Source organism: Branchiostoma floridae, chromosome 1, assembly GCF_000003815.2.
Source record: "Branchiostoma floridae strain S238N-H82 chromosome 1, Bfl_VNyyK, whole genome shotgun sequence".
Taxonomy (NCBI): domain Eukaryota; kingdom Metazoa; phylum Chordata; class Leptocardii; order Amphioxiformes; family Branchiostomatidae; genus Branchiostoma; species Branchiostoma floridae.
This window is the reverse complement of record NC_049979.1, coordinates 34,376,972-34,404,317: the sequence shown is the minus strand read 5'-3', so window position 1 is coordinate 34,404,317 and position 27,346 is coordinate 34,376,972. Positions and strand designations below refer to the sequence as shown.

At 44.4% G+C, this 27,346-nt stretch overlaps 2 protein-coding genes across 2 annotated transcripts; one reads left to right on the top strand and one right to left on the bottom strand.

Annotated features, from left to right (window-relative positions):
- Nucleotides 1-257: 257 nt before the first annotated feature.
- LOC118413287 (patched domain-containing protein 3-like) lies at nt 258-3,993 on the bottom strand. Its single transcript, XM_035816566.1, has 2 exons — nt 3,009-3,993; nt 258-1,900 (listed from the first exon to the last, which is right to left on the bottom strand). Exons 1-2 carry the CDS (start codon nt 3,982-3,984, stop codon nt 258-260), a joined length of 2,619 nt encoding a protein of 872 aa, XP_035672459.1. The 5' UTR covers nt 3,985-3,993.
- Nucleotides 3,994-4,548: 555 nt separating this feature from the next.
- LOC118426193 (phthiocerol synthesis polyketide synthase type I PpsC-like) lies at nt 4,549-23,312 on the top strand. The gene is made up of 6 exons (XM_035835493.1): nt 4,549-4,904; nt 10,446-11,938; nt 12,192-12,285; nt 14,370-18,739; nt 18,818-22,733; nt 23,083-23,312. Exons 1-6 carry the CDS (start codon nt 4,658-4,660, stop codon nt 23,310-23,312), a joined length of 10,350 nt encoding a protein of 3,449 aa, XP_035691386.1. The 5' UTR covers nt 4,549-4,657.
- The last annotated feature ends 4,034 nt before the right edge of the window (nt 23,313-27,346 follow it).

Sequence of the window (27,346 nt, the reverse complement as noted above, 5' to 3'; positions counted from 1 at the left end):
ACTTAATTCGCATTCAACGGATGAAATATTATAGAATAACGACAGGTACAAAATGGACAGTCATTATAGACCTGTCAAAAAAGTGTCACGGTTTTCTTTCTGACTGTACTACTTCATGAAAGCTTGTGGGAAACACATACAGTTATATGTCGTTTACATATCAGCAAAAAACACTGGTCATTCGAATTAAGGGAATATTACAGTACACACTTTCTTTTAAATCTAATTGAATCAAGACACGAAAAGGTACATGAGTATCAGAAGTGTTGTGTAACGTACGGATTGGCCAGTACTGTGTCGTGCGTTTTATCACTTTCATCCGCGTCATTAGTTTTATCTTTCGGATCACATGGATGTAGTTTATCGCAAAGCAAAGACAGACATACTGGAAGGAAAAGAAAAGCATGCATGAAACTGAACAGAATCGTGAAAAACAGAATTTTGAAATAATTTCGAAACAGCATTGTGTTATAAGTAGAGAGAATGGAAACGGCACAGAACGTCGCTACGAAGTGTTGCAGTGCTACAGGTCCTGTCATGGACACCACTGTCTGCTTTGCACCGGCGTTAGGAACACTGACGAACATAAGCAGGAGTCGCAGGCAGTGCTCAACCGAGAATGAAGCCGCCAGGGAGAATGACATGAAGCTATTGCTGTCAAGCGTAACTCCCCAGAGCACAGAAAAACCGACGATACCGACACATATCGACGCACAGGATATCACAGCCAGCAGTGACACTACAGGATGAAAAGTAAGCAGGAAAACAATTCCGAACAAACTCGCTGCCAGTGTAGCGGAGAACCTGATGGCTTCCCGATATATCTGTGTCAGCATGTCATTGAAGAAAAATGACGGATGGAAGACTAAGGCGTTCATGTCATATTCCTGTATGATCTGCTGAAACACGTGAACGGCAGTGACGCTATCCCGGAACTTGTACGTGTCTTTGGTCTGGAGGACGAAACGTGAACACGATATCATGTCGTTGTGAATAAGGACGTCCGAGACATATGAGCTGTGTGATTTATTAGCCAAAAATGTCGAATTCAGGAAGCCCACAAAGTTGTTTTGACTTTCAACTGAGACGCCAACTGAACGGACGAAGCTGAGAAACTCTGACAACCAAAACCGCCCCTCCTCGGTCTCATTGACATTATACACATAGCCGCTGCGTTCCAGATCTGTCTTAAGGTCGAGTATGCCGTTCAAGGAGTCCTGGTGCCAATATTCATTTCCACTGACAACCACAACAGACACGGGTGGGCCGAACGTACTGAAGAACCGTTCTTCAGATCTGTAGAAGGAAGCCGAAACTGAGTCGTCCGCGACAACGCTACCTAAGATAAAATCTGTCTGTAAATTATAACAACCCCAGACAGCTAAACCGATATATATCAGACACAAAATGCCAAGAAAAATCTTGCATATGGGCATGACTAGGAAACTGCTAATGTACTTGTGAAAAAGACTAGACAGGCTTCTTTCACTCGCTTGCCATGGCTCTGTATCATCTATAGAAGGTCCCCCGGCACAGAAGATCTTATAAACCAAGGGTTGATCACTAGCTTCGGACCTGGGTAGCACTTTCTTACACATCGCATAGGCATGCCTGTTTAACTTTTCTCTTCGCCCGTCCAAACCAAACAGTGCTACAAGAAACACACACTGGTATAGGAGAAGGAAGACAGACACAAGAGCTGAGAAAATGAAGAAGGTTCTAAACCCTGGAAAGTCTGTAACACTGCTGACTCCGTAGGTGACGGCTAGTATGACCGCGGTACAGGTCATGGGCACCCCGGTCTCGCGGAGGGTCCGCCCCAGGCGCTCTGGTATCGCCGCGGTCTCGTCTGTCCGCCACCACGATGTGGCCAGGTGGAGTCTGTTTGCCGTTTCAAGTCCTGGACAAAAAGTATCAAACGAACGTATAAGTTCAAATGATCTAGAACCAGTCTAGCTCGAATGAACTGAAGGAACAGTTCACCATATTTTCAACTAGTCATGACAGGAACTAGACTATGTACAGTATATACAGGCTCGCTGTACAGTCTTTAGATCATTTTACCTAGCTCTTGCCGACATACAGTATGAACAACAGTGCGGCCCTAAGGGCTGTAACCCTTTCCAGCAGTGTGCATGTTTGGTGAGCGACACAACCGGAATTCGAACTCACAGCTTGGTCCAGAGGCAGGGGTGCTAACCACTGGAGTGGTTTATAAGTTTATAATTATGTCATATTCTAAGGTGAAAAGCATTAGAAGATCTTGACTGCGTTCGTATCTAGCCAAACTGAAGTATACATGACCAATGATTACCACACCCAGGGGTCCTACCGGTGGCCAGCATTTTGTTGTTTACAAACATTAGGAGGTCTAGTTTGAGATGGTATTTATCACTCAGCGAGCCTTGTGTAGCCTACAAAACTATACCCTATAAACAACCATGCACAAATAGTTCACAAACACCAGAAATACGACACAATGATGCAAATATCATTTTACATTATCATTTACATTTTGCATCATCATTTTTCTGGAGGATGCTTTAAATTTCGGGGCCCAAATTTCATATAGTGCATCTTTAACATACAATTACAATCTAATATGAGTATAGACAGAATCTAAATTTATATCAGCACAATACAAGTGTCTTGGGTGTGGAGGAGCATTAGCCGATAGGAATCAGGCTTAATTTGCATAATCGATGGGACTTTGTGGTATGATAGCATAGACAATACCTTGGAGGCAAATGATAAAATAAGTCATATTCATGACGCGTATAGGTTAGATAAAGCGGAACATCATCAGACATCGATTATGTACAATTGGTGTAACCTTTAGAAAAGGATAAAAATATTGGAGTTGAGGAAAGTTGTATGGAAATAAGTATGAAATAGGATTTTATGTGTAGGCGTATCATAAGCCATATATTGCTCCAAATTGCAAGCCATTGGGGATCTTAAGCAAGTAGAAAAGGAAACCATGCTGCGATTTAAGATATATTTCTCACCTAGCATGGGGAAGGAGATCAGGCCGATGGGAGGGATGAACTTGAACCCTAACCACAGCAGAAGTCCGAAAGTCGACAGGAAAGCCAGGGCCAGGGCCAGCAGACTTCCCATTCCCACCAACACTTTTGCCCGGACCCAGTCTGCGCTTAATGATACAGAACACACGATACTGACAAGTAAGAACATCAATGCAAACCGGCGCACAACGGCAGCACTCGTGTTAATAATGTCCGTTTCAAGTGTTCTGGATGTCAAAGGGACCGCTGTGATGTTTTCATTGGAAAGTTCTAACATTTTACGGGTGAACGTTTGCTCCCATGCTTCAGCTGCGCCTCCGTCATCTGGCTGGAGATGGTAAGACAGCTGAAAAGATCTCGCTCGTTTGAGTGTTCGTCCGTCTGGGAGATAGTCAACCCCGCCGATCTGATGGCCGAGGAACATGGAAACGTTCTCGCAGCAGTTCGTTATAGGGAATGTAATGTTCATCGTCCCGACATCCCCGTGGCATTGCCGCCTCACCAGGTCCACTAGAGGAGAATAAACGCATGTTTGGTTTCTCCTCGCACATAGATCCTTGTAGGTTAGAGTCTGTTCACCAACAGTAACAGGCATAGCCACTATCGCTTGGTGGATGGTTTGTACCTGTCTTGCAAGTGCACAGTTCAGCAGGTTACCGGTGTCATCTGTTACGATGATTACCTTGCCGAAGTTACCTACGTTGGTATGTCTATTCGGTACAAAATCAGAATAGTTGGCAGGAAAACAGCGACTGACGGCTGCTTGATCTTGGCTCGCTCGTCCATTTACAGGGCTGAACAAGTACACAATGTCCCATTCGGCTTGGATAAACACGAATCCGACCCCCAAAATGCCGGCAACTAAAAACGATCCTATCAGGTAAGGGATAGGCTTACTTGCCACCAGTCGTCCATGGAGACTGAACAGCCTGTCTATATGATACTGCGCCGTTTTCATTTTACCAAAAACACGCTTCCAGGGCCGAAGGAAGTAAAGGCTGTACACCTGCCACTTTGACATGGAGTACACCCCATCAACGACATGGAGGTCAAAGGACTAGGCAGGTACGTACACAGGCAGTGATATATTGCCTGGGTAAATAAATCAATCACGTGTCATACCTTACGACCTCTGGGAGAATAAAGTTTCGGACTATTCCACCGAATCACTCACGGGGAAGAGATCTTGTGTGTATAAAGTAAATGCAAATAAAAGTGCTGTGATGTTTGCATCAAGACAGGCATATCACATTGTATGGACAATTGAATGTTTGGTACTAAATGGAGGGTGAAAAAATTTGGCTGTGATGGTGGGGAGACACGTGGTGAGACTCCCACATTTCTGAAATGGAAGACCCCTCGTAGCTTTAGTTTCATACTTTTTGTATGTGACAAGTAACACTATTGGCTAGAATGCTTCGTAGTTTCCGCCCATCACCTGACATCAGCACATTTATTTTCGTGGGGCTACCACGCCGACACCCAGATGTAACCTAGCCCCCGCAATGAATGGACGAACAGATCGCTTAAGATCGAAAATGAGGCACCGGTCTGTCAGTGTGGTTTTCTTTCAATGGTTTTAGAAATACATTGACTTATCTAACAAGGAACATTTCAGAAGTGTTCCAGCTATGGATGAAAAGGTGGCGATAGTCGGTATCGGCTGTCGCTACCCCGGCGGAGTCCACACACCGGCGGACTTCTGGGCCATGTTGGCGGAGGGACGGGACTGCACCATCCCGCCTCCAGACGACAGGTTCGACACTTCGTTCCTCTGGCATCCCGACAGAACACCGGGCAAACTTTACAATCGATGTGGCGGCTACCTACAATGCAACGTGTTCGAATTCGACCGGCAGTTCTTCAAGATCCCGCCAGGTAAGGGAAGCTTTATGTGATCGACATGAAGTGCTGTGCTATTGAAACTTTTAAACATATCCCCACTTGTTAGGTCGACGGTGAAGATTAGACATCTAGGTAACGAGATTTAGATTCTCGATACAGATTCTGAAGTTATTCAAGCAACTCGGTGTTAACCCATGGCGTTGCGCAGCTTAACGTTAGGGTGTTTTGCTCAAAGCCCAGGGGGGCTGAGTTCGACTCCCCTGATATGATCCGACGTTGTACCCTTGGGAAAGCACTTTAAACGAATTTCCTCACTTCACTAAGGTGGAAATCAATGCCCAAATACCCAGTTTGGGATAGGGCGTTAGATGCATGTTTGAGTAAAGCAACACCTCGATAACGTAAAAGGTCCCACCACATTTATCTAATTGAGTAGGGGTCCATCCCGGTGTGAGTATGAGTCAAATAAATCTTGTGCTGCTCAGTACAAACCTCATGTGTTATGTCATGGGGCTGCTTACCTGGTATCAATACAAGCAAAGTACTGAACATTTCATACGGATGTTTCAAACAGCTTTCGCTGGGTGCGTAGTTCTGTGGTTAGTGACCTTGTTTCTAGCTCTGGACTAAATGGTAGTGAGTTAGTATCCCGGCTCTGTTGCCCACCAGACATGCATCCTACGGGAAAGGCTTGCAGTCCGTCCTTATACCCCTGTCACTTTGTCGACGATCTTCGGGCGTACTTCGTGATCGCTGGAAGGTCGGCCGATTTAAAGATCGACAGAGGGTCGGCCGTATTTTTCGCTTAAAACCCGTTCCTGTTACATTGATCGAGGCTCGGGCGATCGCCTAAGAATATATTTTATAATAATGAGCCTCCCATGACATGGCGCCAGCTCTTGCACGCTGATGAGGTAAGACGTTCAATCAATTTTGAAGTCTCAGTTGTTCACATGGGAATCTTTTGAACCATTTAACGGACCGCACGGGTAGAATAGAAATGATCCCAGGAAAGGATTTCTGTGATAAACCCAGCCCACATATTGTCACAGGAGCCACAATGTCAGAATTACTCGCTAGGTCAAACAGAGTCTACATTTGCGACCGATGATCAATAAGTCGGCCTCTACTCGCCCGACAACTCAAAGCTCTGCGACCTCAAAGATCACCGGCAAGTAGTCGCTGATGTTAAGACCAAGTTTAAAATACTAAAGACAAAAAAATCGTGCGTTAATCGAGAAAACACCGGACGTATTACTTCCGTAAATGTCATTTGGAGCTCGCAGACTCGTCGTCCGATCGATTTTCGCGCAATGTGACAGGGTTATTATACCAAGATCACAGTGCACGGTAATTGATCGGACACCAAGTCTGCGAGCTTATTTTAGGCAGTAATACACCCGGTGTTTTCTCGATCAGCACGACTTTAGGGGCGATTTTAAGGAGTTGACCAATGCTCTCTATACAATCTGTTCTTAAGATCAGCGACATGTTGCCGGCGGTCTTTGGGGTCCAGGTGTTGGGCGAGTATAAACCGACTTCATTGGTGTCGGTCGTAAATCGGACGGCGTGCGCCCATCAGTTTGGCGAGTTTTGCCGACTCCCGTTCGTTTGAACTATCGTGTAATTCTGACATTGTGGCTCATGATCATCGGTCGCGTGTGGACTTGGTTTATCATACCAGTCCTTTTTAATGATCATTTCTATTCTACCCGTTTATTCCATTAATTGGTTAAAATTGTCACAGCTAATACATCAAAATCGATTGAGCTATTGCCTTTTTGCGATAAACGTCTTGTCTTACCTCGTCAGCGTGTCCAAGAAGTGGTGCCTTGTCACGGGAGATTCATTATGCCCCTGTCACATTGTGCGAAACTCGATCGGACGACGAGTCTGAGAGCTCTAAATGACATTTTCGGCAGTAATGCGTCCGGTGTTTTCTCGATCAGCGCGCGATTTCGCGATTTTTTATATAATAGTGATGTTCGGCGATGCTCGATGTGCACCAAAAGTTGTTCTTAACATCAGCGACTAGTCGCTGGTGATCTTTGAGGTCATACACGGGACCTCCATTTAACGTCCTATCCGAGGGACGGCCCTAGCCGAAACTAGATACTCATTTTCACCTGAGTAAAGTGAGGAAAGTCGTGTAAAGTGCCTTTCCCAAGGGCACAAGATCGGTGGCACGGCAGGCGGATTTGAACCCGCAACCTCTCGGTGCAAATCCGAACATGCTACCGCTGCGCCACGCGGTCCCGTCAACTGTGTGACAGCGCTTAAAAAGGATTTACCTAGAGGAAATCAATGTCTGTCGCGTCGGAATAGATTAGACATCAAAGTATGTCGTTTCCTGTTGCACTTCAGTAAAGGAAATCGCCGGCAAGGTCCTTTATATCCATGACTGACAAGCTTTTGTTCCTTTTATTTCCGTGAGATCTAATCATAATCATATTCCAGCTAGTCCAACTCCACGGGCGGTTGTTTTGGCATTCAAGATGACACACACCCAGCGCGTATTTGAGGCGACAAATATTGTTAATGTTAAAATTGACTTGGATATGCATGCATCGTCCTCGCATTTGGACTGACTGAAAAGCACCCAAGGCAACATAGTTACATGTACTGGTAAAAGTGTCTGCTTCAATATTAATGTTACAACAATGAATCGACTAATAACTCTTATGTATGCCTGTTTGGTAATGATAGCAAGGAAAAAAGAATAGCATTCGATTCTCCACGTGTTGGACGCGAACTCAGAATTCACGATCTATAACATTTTAAACAGCTTTAAGTTAGTACTTTTTCAGGTGATAATCCTTCAGCCTTCTGGAAACTTTTGAAAGAGTTTTAAAAGTCAAAAGATTCACACTTTAAAAATCTGTATGGAGAGAATCTCCACCTCGTGTACCTGACCCACCCCCCCCACCCCCCACCCAGTAGTTTTGAAACACAAATAAGAAATAAAGTATCAGAGTTAGAAGACGTACTAATAGGCAATCAATTAGACACTCCTATCCAGAGGAAAAAATTAAAAATGCAATTTCGAATCAAGAACGGAAAAGCCTCGGGAAAGGATTTAGTTCTTAATGAAATGCTAAAGCACTCTCCTCACATTCTCATTGAACCGCATACTAAATTATTCAACCTGTTCCTATCCTCTGGTTATTTTCCCCAGGAATGGTGCAATAGCCACATTGTCGCCCGACATAAGGGCGGAGCTAAAGATGATCCCGGTAACTACAGGGTGATATCGGTTACTAGTTGTTTAGCCAAGCAGGTCACATCTATACTAAACTCACGCCTCACCACTTTCCTAGATGAAAATAAACTCATATCTCCGAATCAAGCCGGACTGAGGGTTTCGGGAAAACGTCGGAACGAGCGATAACCGTTTTATCAAAGATACACTTTTAAGCAAATACCTCTCAGAAAATAGACGTCGACTTTACTCTTGCTTTGTCGACTTCAGGAAGGCATTTGACTCCATTTGGACAGAGGGACTCCGATACAAATCATTATCTTCAGGAGTAGAAGGTAATCCCTGTAGGCTGATGTTATGGTAATACCTAGGTAGCAATATGAAGATACAATGCCTGCTGTCTCTTGTCAGAATAGGAAAGTTTGTTTTGTGAATAATCGACCAGATTTATTGAAGATAATAATTTTTGCTTTCTTTAGGTTAATTTGGAGCTTCCATTCAGTACTCGACGTAAATGCGTTTAGTTTACCGAGGGAGCATTGTAGTCCTTAAATTTATCGGAATCAGACAATAAAACAACATCTAGCATATAGTAGACATTACACTAATAGATTATTAAGAATAGGTGGTGAACATTCTATATTGTCTATGTACTAGATCGTTAATGAATATATTAAAAAGAGTAGGGCTGAAGTTGCGTCCCTGATATTGGTGACAAACGGTGAGGCGTTTTCACGCAAGTGCTGGGTTTTTCATTCATACATTTGATTAGACTGTAAAAGTTTCCCCCTATTCCCGAATTAGGAATTTCAAGCGAAGGTAGTTTCAAGCGAAGCCCCTCACGCCAAATTGAGTCAAACGCTTTTCTGAAATCTATAAAACATGACTATAGTCGTTTGGTTTCGGATATATATTTACTAATCAGTGTATCCATAACAAACAGCTTGCCTCTTGTTCCAAAGTTTGCACACCCGGGCGCGAAGTCACTAGCGATCTCCCCCCCCCCCCGACGCGAAATAACTAGCGATCTTGCCCTCCCTGGCTACTGATCTCGCCCCCCTCTCTCGTCCCCCTCTAGCGATTTCGCCTCCTCCAAAAAATAGGGTTTACTTACCATTTTAGAAGTTGATTGGTATGAATCGCAACATGCTGTTTCAGAATGACATAAGTACACGATAATGATATAAGTACACGAGTCTGATACATAACTCTAACCATAGTGTTAATATTAACTTGATTAAATGACATTAATGGTATTAATATAGTTGGACTTGTCTCGAACTTGAGTCTCGACGTAAGATACTTTTCATTGTATTAACCTGTCCTCAAGCAACCTTTATCTCCCAATACGAAGTCTCTACCCTTGACCACAAAAGAATTATGAAGTGCCTGTATCAATTATGCAAAGGAGTTATTCATTATGATAACGCACATTCTGTTATATGTACCTTCACCACGTTTTTATGTTTATATTTCATATGACTGTTTTTTTTGGAGTAGTTAGGAACTAGTTTGTTTACCTGTGTGTTTTAGTATTAACTTGTGTTTTTGTTAGTGCTTTGGAAATGTTTTCTGCACAAGAAATAAAATGCAGTGACAAATTGAAAACATATAGCTGACTTATGTGTAGATGGTGCTGATTTATACGCTAGCGATAGCACTGTTTTTAGAGGGGGTGAGGTTGTTACCGATTTCTGAGGGGGGGGGCAATTCACTAGGGGGGGGGGGCGAGATCGCTGTCACACCGGCTGTGACACCGGCCTGGTTGTGGGATATTATCAGTTTGTATTCAGCTAGGAGCTCTTTAATTAAGAAGCGTGTTTTAAGATCGAGGTGAATAGTTTGGCTATTTTTTTTTAAACAACTTATGAGTGAGATTCCTCTGTAATTATTAGGGTCGTCTTTTGCACCACCTTTATGTAGTACTACGATGTGGCTGTTGGACCATTCGCGTGGAAAGTACACTGTAGACAGGAACACATTAAAAAGTTTGACTAGTGGTTCTAAGATGATGTTTGATGAGCACTGCAGCATTTCGTTGCGAATGACATTATTGCAAATTCCTGCCCGAAGGCTAATTCCAAGTACATGTATACATGGAAACACAATTGTGACAAAAATAATACAAGGGTATAGACTACAGTTGTAATGAAAATATCAATTGGTAAGGGTCAGTCACTTACCAATTGAGCTAACAGGTCCTATGCAAATACCCACCCATTTTGATAAGTATATGAGCTGGCCATATATCTACCTCAGCAAGTCCGTTATCGGTGCTTCCATTGAACTGTATTGTGTCAACGCATATCGCCGCTGCAGGCAGCGAAATGCAAAATAAAACCACATTGGAATAAGAACGAATTCCTTTCTCTCAGATGAAGCCAACCACCTGGACCCTCAAATCCAGATCCTGCTGGAGGTGACTTGGGAAGCGCTAGAAAACGCCGGGATCCCCCCAAGATCCATCCGCGGCTCAAATACCGGCGTTTACGTAGGCGTGACGTCAAGCGAATACCTCACGATGACCTGCAGCCCTTATTCAAATATCAGCCAATACACAAACTCCGGCACAAACTCATGCATGGTGTCCAACCGTATCTCCTACGAGTTTGACCTCCATGGTCCGAGCTTTTCTGTAGACACGGCCTGCTCCTCTTCGCTGTACTCCATCCATCTTGCCAGTGAAGCCATCAGAAAAGGAGATTGTAGCATGGCCATCGCTGGAGGTGTCAACTTGATGCTGTTGCCAATAACCTCAGTGGGTTTCTGCCAAGCAGGGATGCTGTCACCAGATGGCAAGTGTAAAAGCTTTGACGCCTCTGCAGACGGGTACTGTCGGAGTGAGGGAGCCGGGGTTGTTGTCCTCAAGCCACTCTCAAGAGCACTGGCAGATGGTGACAGGATCTATGCTGTCATTAGAGGAGGCACCCTCACCAATGATGGGAGAACACCAGGCATCGCGAACCCCAGCTACGACGCCCAACTGGACCTTGTTGAGAAAGCCTGTGCAGCAGCAAAAGTACACCCTCATGACATCCAGTATGTGGAGGCACATGGAACTGGTACCAAGGTTGGTGACAGAACAGAGGCAAATGCGCTGGGCCAGATCCTTGGTAGAGGACGAACAAAGGAAGATCCACCTCTCTACATTGGTTCAGTGAAGTCCAACTTCGGGCACGCAGAGGGCGCTGCAGGAGTAGCGGGAATCATCAAGCTGGCGCTCATGATCAGTAAAGCCCAGATCCCAAGGGTGGTGCACTTTTCATCACCAAATCCAGACATACACTTTGATGCGCTAAACATCAAGGTCCCCAGCACTTTGTTACAGTGGGAAGGGAAGGGAACCAGGCTTGCAGGCTGCAGCTCCTTTGGCTTTGGCGGAGCTAACGCCCATCTCATCTTGGAGAAGCCTCCAACACCAGATCTTCATCCAGCTATAGAAAACAGTGTCAAAGTCAACGCCAATCACTTCACAGGAGGGACAGAACGTGATGCAAAAACTATCATGTTGCTGTCTGGAAACACCAAGGCTGCCCTGAAAGAACAAGTGGAACACTGGATCTCCTTCTTATCAGACACCACAGCTTTCAATGAAGACCGCTTCCAACAGAGCCTGTACACTGCTGCAAACCGCTATCAACACCATGCAGAAAGGCTGGCAATAGTTGTCAACGGGCCCGATGACGCCGTTCAAAAGCTAAACCTCATGGCGAGAGAAGAGAAGCTGAAGGCAGCTGTAGAGGGAAAAGTCCCGGAGGGTGCTGAGCGCGGGAAGATGGCCTTTGTCTTCTCCGGGATGGGAACTCAGTGGTGGGGAATGGGCAGGAAACTTGCCCTGGAGGATCCAGTGTTCAGTGACGTGATACAGGTATGTTCTTCTGTAGCATAAGCACTGGTTTGCTGATTATTCTAAAAGCAGTATTCAAAATCAACAAACCGATACAGATCACACTTGACACCATGACAGAAGCAAACTTGATGTAAGGTTTCATATCGTAATTGTTGAAAAATGTTAAAATGTGCATCCACATCCACATATAATTACTCAAGTTACAATCCTACATGCCTGCTATTCAAATCTTCTGCACACTATTGATCATGGTTTCCTCTCTTTTCCACAGCGGTTTGAAGATGTGCTGAAGACACTAGGAGCTGACTGGTCCATAGCTGACATGTTGGCAAAGGAGACAAATCCTGACAAGATCAACAGGACAGGTAGGACGATATCTAATGTTTGCATGGTTAGGCCCCTATTCCACTAGGACGGCGCTCTCACGGCGCTCTCTCTGCGATGGCAAATTTGACCATCGCGGTGAGAGCGCGGTGGGATTGCCAAGGTCGCCGTGGGAGCGTGGTAAAAGTGCCATCGCGGCGAGAGCGCCGTCACCTCGGCGATGGTATGAAACCCTGTCATACCATCGCGGTGAGGGCGCCGAGGATGGCGATGCCACTATGATCGCCAAGAGAGCGCCATGAGAGCGCCAAGAGAGTGCGGTGAGCGCCAATAGGGCTTAACAATGGTAACGGGAGGTGCCCTAAGATGGTACCCGTCCTAAGATGGTACCCGTCCTAAGATGGCATGAATTTTTTTTGCTGATCTTATTATGCAAATTATGCAAAAGTTCGCCATGTTTGTTGCCACTGACTTTGTTGATTTGAAAGGTCCATACACCAAGTCCATGCACACAGCTGATTTTTGCATTAAAAATGTAATTTTTTTTATTCACAGGTTTTTTGAACAGAATTTTTACAATAATGTTGGCACTGTTGTCACCCGTTTTTAGGCGTTGGCGGCTCTTGTCCCTAAATATACAACCTGTGCAAAACAGCCACACAACTGTCATACACATATGAAATAAAGCTTCACAAAACACTACAAATATGGGGCTTTAAATGTGCGTTGAGTAGAAGACCGACAATACAAAAACAACAAAAGCATCACGGACGTTTTTTTCCCAGGTATTGTGGCCCTGAAGGTACAGACGAGCGAACGCTCCAAAGATTTGTTACGCTCTAACAAAGGATTCGTACCGTCTATGAAAACAGAGAAACTTCAAAGAGAGATGTCGAATATATTTCCGAATACGTACACAGTGTGTTGGTAATGTTGGCGGCGTTTTTTTTTGTTTTTTTCGTAATGATTTTGTTAGTCGGGCTGCCGCATTCAGTGCATTCAGCCCATGAAATCACGACCTGGACTGTGCTAGATTCAGCCCTCCTCAGTGAGACGAGAAGTACACACAAATTGACACACATTTTCACAATTCTACTGTCAAAAGAAAACTGAGACATCAGCGAATTTGATTCCCATTTCTTTTCACTTACATTCATCAGGTTCTCAAAAAAGCAAAATTACAAAAGCGCACCAAGTTAGGGCACACTGTCCAGCATAGCACAAAATCGGAATGTACATACACGAAAACGTCACACAGCGTTTGCCGCCTGTAACGTGGATTGCGAAGGGTTCATGAACCGTATTAATGTTTCCAGTATGTTATTTAGATGATTGTATAAAAAAACTTGACCACTCTCTGACAACTAGTGATGGAGCGCCGTTAGTCTGAGCATGTGAAAAAGTGCGCCATGTTAGGGCACCTCCCGTTACATGATAGGCCCCATTCCACTAGGTCTTATTTTCGATAGATCAAATTGTTTCATTATTTATTAAATGATTTACGATAATAACATGGCATGATAATAGTATTCATTTTGAACAAGTTACTTGACAAATTTAATGTAAAAAAAACAGCAAGCCGAACGTATGAGAAAATTGAATTTGTTTAAAGCCTTCATTCTATGATTTAAATATTGCGTAAGACGTAAAAGTATAACTTAAAAGACAGCAAAATACACAAAATGTACAATCTTTGGCAGCCTATAAATGGTGCTGACCTTTTAGTCCTTCGTCGCGTTGAGAGAGCGCTGGGGTCGCCGGAGACATCCCACTAGAGCAGCGTTTTCTGGCGTTGCGGCGCTTTCACGGCGATGGGGCAAATTTGCCATCGCCGTGAGAGCGCCGTCAAGTGGAATGGGGGTATAAAAGATAGACGGGGTACGTGCACATGTTTGCGTGTTCGCAAGCATGCGCGCGTGTTCGTGCGAGATTTGTGTATGCATGCGTTTATGAGTTTGTGTGGATGGGCGTTTCAGTTGTTAAAAAACATTGTACTGCAGATTCAGAATTACTTATTTTTTCTTATACGTTAAATCCATCTGTAACATGTTATTTGTCAAAACCTGCAACATGCATTTGAGAATGTCACCCAATATCAACATAGCCACGTTGCTTTCGTGCACAGACATCGCACAGCCCTGCATCTGCGCAGTACAGATGGGTTTGGTTGAGCTCCTGAGACAGTATGACGTCATACCTGATGCCATCGTTGGTCACAGCGTTGGAGAAGTGGCAGCAGCATACGCTGCTGGTCTCCTGAGCTTCGAAGATGCCGTGCGAGTGATCTACTACAGAGGAAAGGAGCTCTGCAAGACAAGCGGCCATGGGAAAATGCTAGCCGTACTGCACCCAATGAAAGAAGTGGAGGAGCTCGTCGAAAAGGATGAGAACAGGAACATCATCAACGTAGCCGCCACCAACAGTCCCAATCAGATTGTGCTCTCCGGAGACGACAATGCCATCGACAGCTTCCACAACAAGCTGAAGAATAGAGGCATCAAATGCGTCCTCCTTAAAGTGAACAATGCATTTCACAGCTACCAACAGGAACAGGTAAAGGATTCCATCCTCAAGAAGCTTAGGATCCTGTCAGCATCCAGCAGGACAACAGAAGCACAGATACCCATGATTTCTACGGTCACGAACCAATGGCTGTCCTCGGATATCACCAACACGGCCCACTACTGGTGGACAAACATCAGACAACAGGTCCGCTTCATGCAGTCAGCAGAGGTTCTCCTGCGGGACGGGTACAGCACGTTTGTTGAGATAGGAGCTCATCCAGCCTTGGGGCCTGCCCTGAAGGATATTTCGAGCACCAATAACTCACGTACCACAAAGCAAAACATCATCCCCACTCTGGTACGACCAAGAGACATCTCTTCACCAGCCGATGACCGTGAAAACATACTGATCACTACTGGGACACTGCATGTTGTAGGGTACCCAGTCAACTTCAGCCCTGCATTTGAGGAAAAGCACCGACGTGTTCGCGACATCCCTGCATACCCTTGGCAGAGGGTTCTGTGCAATGCTGGTACAGAAACAAGTTCCTCCCGGTACCTGTTTCCTCAGACGTCACATCCTTTACTCGGACAAGCACAAGAAACCACCGAAGGGACGAACAGTCAAAAGTCAAGAGTCTGGTGTTCCAATCTCTCAGAAGAATCTGTGCCTTGGCTTAAACACCACATCCTAGATGGAAATGTGGTTGTCCCCGCTGCAGCATACATGGAGACAGCACTGGCTGCAACCTCTGATATCTATGGGGATCAAAATGTACTTCTGCTGAAAAACCTTCAGTTCAAACGTTTCATGTTTGCCCCCACTTCGGAAGCGGTAATCAAATCAACGCTGCAACACAAAAGTACAAAGGAAATGCACTTTGGCCTGTACAGCAAAGATGCTTCCGGTTCATGGGTCCTTCATGCCACAGCAGAGGTGCACAAGGGAGACCTGACACAACCAGTTGGATCCGCCAATGGTCTATCCAATGTTGCAGAGAGGTGTTTCAAAACTATTTCCAGTGAAGAGATCTATGAAGCTGCGGAAGAAGCTGGCTTCCATCTCGGTAGTTCGTTCCACTGTGTCACTTCATGCACGGCATCCGACAGCTATGAAGAAGCCGTGGTCACCGCAGAGGCACCGGAGGAGATTTCACGGGAGTTTGGGCGTTACATCTACCATCCAGCCTTCATGGATACATTTCTGCACACATTTGCTTGTTTGTCACTCCTAAATGACAAGTACACTGGAAAGACACCAGCCAAACGAGTACCATTCTCCATGAAATCTCTGTGCATGTTCAACAAAATGCCATCAAACGTCACTCTCTACTTCAGGATTTCAAAGAAAGGTCCACGCAGAGTGGTGGACATCACAGTGACCGACCCCAGTGGCCTAGACGTCATTTGCGAAGTCGAAGAGCTCATGTTTGAAGATATTGATGCAGGTTCATCCTCCGGAATCAAGCTTTGGAATCTTCAATGGGAGCCCCTTGTCAAGAATGTGAGCGATGACGATCACGAACCAACCACATACAAACATGTGCTGGTCCTTCATGAGAATGAAAGCTTTGGCACAACAGTGAGCACAGCACTCCAGGCCAATCTGGGGTGCAAAGTTGAGATGATCAATCAAAATGTCCTATCTGCAAGTGAAGGTATCGAGAAGATGCGGACGCGTGATGATCTGGATCACGTCATTGTTCTGTATGATTTTGCTCGACAGGAGCAAACAGAGGGTTCGGGAGGCTGTCCCCGTGCTGAAGTCCTAAGATCTTTTCAGTGCCTTTCCATATTTAAGCACCTCACACAACGTGATCATCCTCCAACACTTTGGATCTTTACACGCGGGTCATCTTCAGTGCTGGAGCAGGACACCGTGAGCCCACTCCTGGCAGGTACATCGTCTCTATGTTTGTCCATATCACAAGAACACCCGCAGTTCAAGGTGAAGGCAGTTGACCTAACACCACAACAAAACTTCAGTGATGCAGCTGTAGAAGTTTTGTCCGTCCTGAAGGCAAACCCTAGAGAAAATGAAATTGCAGCTCGTATGGTAAACTTCCCAGACGATCAGCATGTTAACCTGTACGCTCGGAGACTGACCCCGATGAAGCCCGACCAGATTCTCACATCCTGCTCTCCCAACGAGTCATGGGCTTTTGACTCCAAACAAAGGCAAAATGGAAAGAAGCTCTACAAAGCTCATTCAAGTCCAAGCACACGGACGAGAAATGAAGCTACAGTTAAGGTTGCGGCCTTTGCTGCGTGCCCCTTTACTGACGTGATGGGGGGCTCTGATGGACCTGCCCCCGATATTCACCTCATCTGTGGTACCGTGCATCACCCACCCACAGATATGATGGTACAGGACGGGTCCAGGGTGATGGGAGTCGTCGTGGGCTGCATCGGTCCTCACATGAACATACAAATGAGAAACCTAGTGCCCTTGCCGGATGCCCTCTCCTGGAGCGATGCTGTTGCACTAGTCAAAGACTTCATGCCAGCATTCTCTTTCTTCCAGAAGATTCAGACAGTGTGTAAAGAAGATAGAGCGGTTGTTTTCCTACCTGACGATGATAACAAAGAGGCAGTGTCTTATGCCACCCTGGCACTACACCAGCAGGCCGAAGTCTGTGTTGTAGCAGATACAGTTCAAAACGTAAACATAGAAAAACATCTTCTCTGCTCAACAGAACCCCGCCCACCTACATCGACAGCAGTGATCACTACATATGAGAAGCTTGACCAAGACATACCTGACAAACACGCAAGTGTTGTGTTCTTGCCTAAAGGAGAAAGGGCAGGAGATGTCCTCCAACAAGCTACGAGGAAGCTACAAGCCTATGGAACTTTAGTCAATATGGGCGGCTCAACAATCCTGATGGACCAACTTCCAAAGAATATCAAATACATCACTGTGGATCCTATCGATAGTTCCCAAGGAGAATCTTCACTTGTCTGCATCGCGGACAACATTCGACATCTTCTTTCAAAATTTGACAAGTCAGACAGCTCGCTTTCCACGCTCAAACCATCTGTACAGACAAGCATGGACCTATCCTCTCTGTCCCACATATTGCACCAACAGCAGAAGGGATTGAAGATGCCCGACATAGTGACTGTCGATGACAGGGAAGTGCAACTGGGTCTGGACATCAAACAGAACCAGTTTAAGGCTGTCGACAAAGCTACATACGTCGTCACGGGAGGTCTGAAAGGCTTCGGCCTCGCCCTACTGGAATGGCTGGCTAAGTGTGGGGCACGGCACCTGGTCGTACTTGCAAGAAGTGAACCTAATGAAGAGGCCAGAATAAAGCTAGAAGCATTGTCATCAAGGTCGGTCGATGTCAGGGTGATGAAAGTGGATGTTACTGACAAGAACGCTGTGGAGGAAGCACTGACTTGGGCACGCGACACAATGCCACCAATAGAGGGGATCTTCCACTGTGCAGCAGTGTATGCAGACAAACTGATGGATCAGACTGCACAAGAGGACTGGGAAAGAGTCATGCTTCCAAAGGCAGTTGGTGCTATGATCTTGCATGATGTCACGAAAAAGCTACACATAAGGCTTAGACACTTTGTCCTCATCTCCTCCGTCGTTGCTCTGTTTGGTAACACAGGGCAGGTCGGATACTGTGCAGCCAACAGCTCTTTGATAGCTCTGGGTGAAGCCAGACGACAAGAGGGTCTATCTGCAACAGTCGCCAGTTTTGGAGTTATCAACAGCACTGGGTTTGCAGAGAGATCCGGTCTTATCCAAATGTGGGAGAGAATGGGCTTGCAAAGCATTTCGCCTCACGATGCATTGGAAATCCTTGGATGCATGATAGAAAATCAGTTTCCCCATTTTGGTATCACTGCCACGTTCGATATTCGAAAATACTGCAGTGCCCACAAGTCAATGGCAATACAGCACCTACAGGCCGCTGACACCTGCTTTTCTCGATTCACAACATTGATACCGAATGACGTGCTCAGCGGGTCAGTATCCCTTTCTGACAAGTTCTTGCAACAACCAAGACAAAGGCTCGGGACCATACAGGAAGAGCTGATTGCTTATTAGGGCCAACAACTTGGCATTGAAGACACTACCTCTATCACCGCCGAAACAAGTCCAGTATCCCTTGGGCTGGACTCTCTCTTGTCCGTGAACATGAGCAACGAAATAGCAGACAAATTTGAGGTGACAGTTACATCCGTGGAACTCCTGAGTGACAAAATGACTGTCAAGGTGCTCAGTGAGTCCATTTATGACAAGATGGCTAACCTAGCTGGTAGCCAGGGAACAGAAACTGGATCCGTCAACCCAGCAGTACCTGCTGAAGGAAACTCGTGGCTTCATTTCTTTGGTAACCTCCAAGACCCGATTCTTACTCTGGTCTGCTTTCCTGCAAATGGTGGAGGTCCCTCACTCTTCCATCAGTGGGGTGAACATTTTTCAGAACACAACATCGAGGTTGTAGCCGCTACTCTGCCGGGATGGGAAAGCAGAGAAAGGGAGTCTCCCATCAGCAATCTGCAGCAGATTGTTGAGGCACTTGGGAGTCAAATCTTGGAGACACTGATGGGTAACAAGATAGCGTTCTATGGTCACAGTATGGGTGCACTCATAGCATTTGAGGTTGCACATTTTATCCACACTAAAGGCAGGCCATGTCCGTCGCATCTGTTTGTTGGAGGATGGTATGCTCCATCTCTACCATATCCACATCCACAGGAACTGAGGGTATCACCCACGTTGTTTGATCCCTTCGCCGGGACACAGCAAGTCATGGAAGAGGCTAAGGCATTCTCCTTCCTACCAGAAGCTGTTATTAACAACCCGGCCCACCTGAGACGTCTGTTGCCGTGTCTCCAGGCAGGGATTGAAATCTGCAAGTCTTACATCTGCGGGCACCCGGAACCACTCCCGTGCAGGGTTGTTGCATTTGGCGGCCAGGACGACCCATTTGTCTCCCCAGATCTTCTTGACAACTGGGAGCTTGTTGCGTCCGATTCATTAGCTTCCAGACCAGCTTTCAGGAAGTACATTATGCAGGGTGGGCATTTCTTCATCACAGCATCACGACAAGACGTTCTCAGCAAACTTACGCGAGTCCTCCAAGAGGACAATGTAGTCATTCAATCATCAGACAAAAGTCGACGAGAGACACCGAATGTGGTCGACATGGAAATGAAACCGTCCTCAGCAATGGCTCCCAGTGTTCTGTCTCCTATAAAGTCTACACCGGCCATTCACCCGGCAGCAGCGTATCTTCGGTACCAAATAAGACATCCCAAATTTTACACCAAAAATCTATACGTCATGTTTCGTACACAAAACATCCCTGCTGATGTCGACAGCTGGCGATCCGTCTTTGCACAACTGATGGACCGCCATGAGACACTCAGGTCAACCTACCATGTGTCAAGCGACGCTCAACACCCAAGTGGGGCCGAGGCAAGGTACTACAAGGATGAAGGTGCCGTAGACATCGAAGTACTGAGTGGATACCAACAGAAGGAGGCTGAAGAAGCAGTGTACCAGAGAACCAAAGTGCCCTTCCAGTTGGACAAGGAGTATCCAACAAGGTGCATTGTTGCCCCCACTGGAAAGCGGAGTGCTGTGATTGGACTTGTCTTGCACCACATCTCAACAGATACAGCCAGCATCAATATACTATTCAGGGACTTTGGGGAAGCCATGCGGGCTCACTCCAGGAAGAAAACTCTCCACAAGCCACAGGCAACACTGACGTACTATGATTTCACACAATACTACTACTTCTACCTTCAGCGTAACCAGAAGGAGCTCCGAAACTTCTGGAGGTCAGCCCTGCCTTCCACTGTTCCATCCATTAACCTCCCATTTGCCAAGCCAAGACCGCTAAGCGCCCGCACAGAAGGCGGCTCCCTCCAGGTAGAGCTGTCCAAGGAACAGGTCCACCGCCTTCAGGAATATGCAAAGGCAATTGGCACCACGGTGTACAGCATCATTGCTACCACCTATCAACTTCTGCTACACATCTACACAAACCACGATGACATTGTTATTGCAATCCCATTCGACATGAGGATGTTAGCTCCACAATTCTCCCACATCCATGGCCTCTGTGAGCAACCCCTACCATTGTCTGTTTCTTTCAAGAACAAGGAACAATCCTACCGGCAAACAGTTCTACAGTCTTTTCAAAAGCTTCAAGAATGCAAGAAACATGGCATCTATCCAATGGAAGAGATCATGAAATTGGTGTCATATGAGAAACATCCAACGATGGATCCCATCATGCAGTATAGAGTTATTCAAAATGACCTAACTGGTCTGAACTCAATGTTCACTGACAAGAGGATAGCCATACTCAAGTATGATTATCATGATTATTCCGATGACCTTGTCCTCCGTTTGTTCCAAGACACCAACACAAAGTCTTTAAGCTGTAGCTTCCGATATGCAAAGTCCTTGTTTGATGAAGATGTGGCGCAGTGCATGGTGAATGACTATTTCACTCTGCTTTCCACATGCCTTAAGAATCCAGAATGGAGTCTTTCAAAAGTCATCAGTGCCGTGGAAATGACAGCCTTAAACAGCAAGCCCGGAGCAGTGTATTCTATGAACGATGATCAGCTACACCACCAAGAACTTGTCAATGGAGGAACCATGCAAGAGGAGACCATCCATGGATATTTCCAACTCCAAGCAGCGAGGACACCAGCATCTCGCGCAGTCGTCTCCTTCAATGGAGCTGATGTCTCGTATCGAACCCTCGATGAGCAGTCTGATCATCTGGCCTCTGTACTGACGGACATGAAGTCCTCCCAGAACAGCAAAGAGAATGTAGTAGCCATTTACATTACAGAAAACAACTACGTGGCACAAGTACTCCTTGGAACATGGAAGGCTGGTCTAGCCGTGTGTCCCTTGCCTTTGGACGCGACAGAAGACAGCATTTCTGGCCTGACCGCAACAAGCCACATCGCGGCGATCATCACAGATCAGATGAGTGCTGCCACAAAGCTATTTCCTTCTCAGCTGCATAACTGCATACTCAACATTGACCACATCTGGGATGAAGCGAGGGACAACTCCACAGACAGAACCTGCTCATTCCAGGTTTGCAAGTACGCCTTTGTGATGATGACCACTACCACCACACCTACAAGGCTCGTCAGGGGCACCCATGCAGGACTGCTAAACCGACTCAAATCAACATGGCAAGAGTTTCCCCACCAGGCCAATGACGTTTGCTGTCTCAAATCTCCTCTTGCCGGTCGAGTAGATGCTATGTTGGAGCTCTTTGGCCCTCTTCTGCAAGGGGTACCGGTGGTTATCATCCCAACGGCTCTCCTCTTTAAGCCTGCTCTACTGTTGGAGTGTATCTCTGGGTGTAAGATAACAAGGCTATCTGGTGTACATCAGAGATTCTGGAACACACTACTCCAGGAGCTAAGCAGTACGTCGAGGAGGAAGAGATGGAAACAGCTGGCGCTCAAGTACATCTTTACCGATGCAGGCAGCACCAAATCAAGCACATTGAGTGAGTTGTCACGGGCACTCCCATATGCAACTATCGTCAGTACGTACAGTACCTTAGAGGTGTACTCTGGCGGGCTGGTCGCCAGTGGGTCAGAGTCAGACCCTTTTAACGAGAGCACGATCGCGATGAAACCGATGAACAACACCAAGGTCACAGTGCTTGTAAGCAGCGAGAACGGACAAGGAACTCTCTGCATTTCTGTTCCTGAACTATCAGATAATGTTGTGGATGACTTCCCAGCATTGACCATCATCAAAGATGGCACCCCCTACTACATAACTGAAAGACAGGCGTCCTTGACAGCGTCAGGAATGGTTCTACTGGCAAAAGAATGTAAAAATGGTGACAGCAAGGAGGCCTCAACAGGATCCAGCAGCCCCGACTCCCACCGGCGGCTGATCAAACCCTCCAGTCCAGATGAGCCACACGCGCTGAACTATTGGCTCCTGCAGATGCTACAGAAAGGTATGTGCTTTCTCTGCCCCAAGTTAAATGAACGACTTATAACCCTGATGTATGATAATAATTGTGTATTCAATCTATGTTAGGTGCTTGTAGTCTAATTTTCAAAACTATTTTGTACCTAGTGTTACCGTATGCAAGCAATAACAATATTTCAAAGTACACCCCTTAGTCAAAAGGAATAATATGTTATCTACAATGTACATCAACAAAGCAATGACTAACAGCAAAAACGTCAACAGGTATTACAAAAATTCTCTTGTTGCTTCCTTTTCACAACTCATTCCCTGATCAGGTTTTGATGCCAATCGGTCATAGGATCTGATAGGTTTCATGTTGACCACTTGAACAGGTACTGTGGTGAGGAAGATGACATCCAAAGGCTGGTCCCACAAGAAACATCTCCAGCTGGTGGTGGAGAATAACTCGACCGCGAACCTTCTGTGGGGCTCCAACAACAAATCCAGACAGCTTCCAGTCTCCAGCATCTCCAGTATCCAGAGTTCCACAGTGGAAGGTGGGAAGTCATTACAAACCGCTTATAACTATACAGCATTGCATCATAAGTATTTAATTTACTGATTCCTAAATTTATACCTGAAGAGATATGGTTTTGACAGATGTCAGATAATGCTTATACCAACCAGATTATATTCTACATAAGGCTTATATGCTTTATACACATACAACTAAAAGTTCAGCTGCACATATACCATTTTTAGTCCACCATGCAAAAGTCACTTTCCTTCATATTCAATTTCTTTCCTATAGTAAATCTATATTTTGTACTGTCAACAGGAAAACCTAGCCTTCATTTGATAAGCGAGCAACGAGACTTCACCTTCCTCTTCAACTCCAACCAGGACCAGGAGAGTTGGAGGCACGCTCTGTGGACTCTCGTTAACACAGCTGCAGATGATTCAGATGAAGACACACGACTTTAGAGGTACATGTACCACAAATCTTGTCCATACTCTCACTAACATAGCACAGACAAGGGAGAAGTCAGCATTCGATATTTCGTTTCTTTGTACATGAAGGAAACACGTCAGCTGTTAAAGCTGGGAAAATAAGGTTTTTACGGGTCTTTCTCAAAACTGTGATTATTTACCGTATGGTCATAGACTCATAGTAATATCTGTTGATTAAAAACTACATGCATAACTAAATATGATAGAACAAAACAAAAACAAAGCAGAACAAGAAAATAAGGAAAACCAACAGGCTAGCTATATAACTAATGAAATACTCAAATGTTATATCTATTTTAACTGGAGTTAAAGTAAACCAAATATTTTCATGTACATAACTTAAAACTGAATTAACTGAACTAAGTTATCAATCATAAGTACAAAATACAAGAAATAAGTACCAAATACTTTCCTAACAAGTGAACATAAAAAAAACACGGAAAGAAGGAAGTACATGTCGTTGGCTTCTCTATGAGGACTATTATGTCTATTTTGCGGTATGCAAATGAGAATACTATTAAACAATGCCTAAATAGGTAAACTGGATTTATACGAAAAGAATTGCTCTCATATTATGGTTATGTTCTATTTTAGAGTTACCAGTACCCTGGGAGCACCTTTCCACAAGACAGTGCAGGGGACAAGTCCAGGAGTTGTGACAGCTTTTGGCAACAAAGGTTAGAAAAGGAAATGCTCAGAAGCACTGTCATTGTAACAGTATAGGTAAAGACTGGTTTTGAAGTATTACTGACTTTTGTGACAACCAGTCCAAATTAATTTAGTTGAGTTGATTATGTTACTAACATATGTATCTAACATATGTATCACTTATTCTTTTTATTTTTTGACACATGTACTCAATACAATAGACATACAATATATAGTTAAATACTTGATGGATAATGCAGATTAGTAATCAATTGTTAACTGGTTCGATTCATTATTATCCGGTACTATTTGAAACTACTGTAAAGACTGTATATTGGAATGTGAATGATTTTGTGCTAAGCATCACATATGTATCACTAATTCTTTTTATTTGTGTTTATAAGTTGATAAGGGTTAGGTTAATAAGTAGTATGTGAGTCTAGGATTTAGATATGTACAACATTGTACTAATTATTAGCATGAACTGATAAGTATTAGCATGGAAGTTCATATCCTGTAGTAACGTTAACTAAAGTCAACTTCTTGTAGTTTTATGTTCATCTCCTCTTTAAGGCCTCACCAATTTAATAAATTGATTCTCGGAATTGCCCACTCTTATTTTTTCCGAAAATGAAAAAAATACCTTCCAGTTACAATACAATTTGGCCCAGGTGCCTTTATAAGCTTGTTTATACAATGTGGGTAAATCTATCATTGTAGTATTTTTTTTTATTCATGAATGCCATAAGTAACTATTACATACATAAAATCCTTACTTTTGTCAATTTTCAACAAACGGGTGCAGTTTGCCTGTTTCGATCTGAAAACTTTGTAAAAAAAATCCGAGAACCAACTAATTGACTTTGTGTGGCCTAACAATAGAATGAGAAATATTCATTTACATGGTGGTAAATAGGCTTGTGGATTTTTAACCCTTGGTGTATTTTTATTCACGGTAAGTAAACTAACATGTGGGAATCACAGCCTACCAAAAGACTCAGTCAGGTACCGAACAGGCCAACCTAAACTTTCTATGCTTGTTCAAAGAACGAGACTGTGATGGCTAGGTTATGTCGTGAGAGGGCCCGTGCTATGACTTCCCAGAGTGACATTTAATTGGTGTCCAACAGTAAGAAGCGCCAAAAATAGTTACTCAAGCAACTGGATATGGTTTTGAAAAAACCATATGGTCAAAATCATATCCAGTTGCTTGAGTAACTATTTTTGGCGTATCTTATTACCTGGATGTCTAACCTACATCGACGCAACAGTAAGAAGGAAGAGGAGGGGAGGGGAGCAAGGCATGAAAAGACCTTGCAGAAGTAGGTTGCAAATTCATGTACTAGTTGCAAATTGATTTTGGGGAGGCGCGCTTATTCACGATTTTCATCATGGGCTTAGGGAAAGGGAGTTTCTGGGTGCAGCAGAATGTCCTTTCCCAGCATAAATCACCTTAGTCTACGTTGAAAAACGGGAATCAGCACTAAGCACACCCCCCCCATAAATTCTGCCACTCCAGAAGTCTGCGGAGGAGGTTGGAAATGGGAGGGGTGCAAGAAACAAAACAAAACAAAAATTGGAGAACAATGACAGACCAGTGTAAAACCAAGGATGTTAAATAAAGCTATATAACCTCCTTGGTACAACACTAGCATGCTGGCGATAAAGATGATGATTGGTACTACTGTAAGTCTATTCACGTTTGCAGTGGTTTTACTTTGTGAAGGAGGATAAGTGAGGTTTCTGAGGTGTTTTGAATTCAAGGATTAAACCATTTTGTTGACATTGGTCGTTAAAATATTTGGATATATCAAATTTTGTATTATCACTTATTTGCAGTGGAAAGGCACAAACCACAAAAATAAAAGTGTTAAAGTTTGAAGGTTGCCGTGGATGGATCAGTATATGGATCTTGTCGTGGGATGCAGTGAGTGCCCTTTTTAAACCAAGAGCCATACTTTGAAGTGACTCCATGAAGGGGCATATTATCATAAAACTAAGGTGCAGATCTCATCATAATGATAAAAACTTTTCAGTCACGGCTTCTTTTTTCATTTTACTTACTTGAAAAATCCCATAATACATTTGTATAATTATATAAAACTTTATATATAAACTACTAGTCACATCATATCATCATGTACTTGGAAAAAGTAAGGTCATATTTAATCTTGATACTGAATATTATTACTACAGTTGACCCACCCAGTTATACAGTTAATGTTTCCAACTTCAAATATTATAATCAAGCTACATTTAAGTGGTGACTTACCGTATTTTCTCGAATAAAGGACACACTTTTTTTACTTTTCAAGATTGAGCTGTTGCGAGAGTTAGGATACGTACAAAGTTTGAGGTTATTGCAAGAATAAGAGGTTATTACAAAGAGCCTAAATTAAAGCAAGTTGGGGCTACACTTCCAGGAAGGATGCAAAACATACACAATGGTCTGGTCTTGATGTTGTCTTACCAAAAGAGCTGTCTAAATCGATTTACACATTAGAGTAACATTTGCAGACAATCCTAAGGAGTTAGCGACTCGAACATGTTCAATTGGTTTTTCCAGTTAGATGTACTAGCTGATTTTATGTTCTAACAGTTCATTATCAGTAATTTTTGCATCAGGGAATCACCAAGTTTGTAGAGACAACGACAGCGGGATGCTAAATAACATGTGGAAAACACAATTGACTTGAATTTATCCAGTTCAAGGTCTGTTCAAAATTGGTGGAGGATGGGTGCATACTTTATTTGAGTTTTTGTTTTTCCATTTTACCTTTCAACCCCACAGTTCTGTCTGAGACTTGCCCCAAATCAGGGGTGCATATTTCAATTACAGTGCGTACTTTATTCAAGAAATATACGGTAGTCATGCATTGGTGTTTGGTGAGTTTGCATTTAGGTGATATTGACTAAAATGTTTGTTGTTGTTTGTTTACTTGGTGCTGAGTGACCAGTTTTTTTTCCAAATTTTATATAACTTGCATCTTTGTAAAT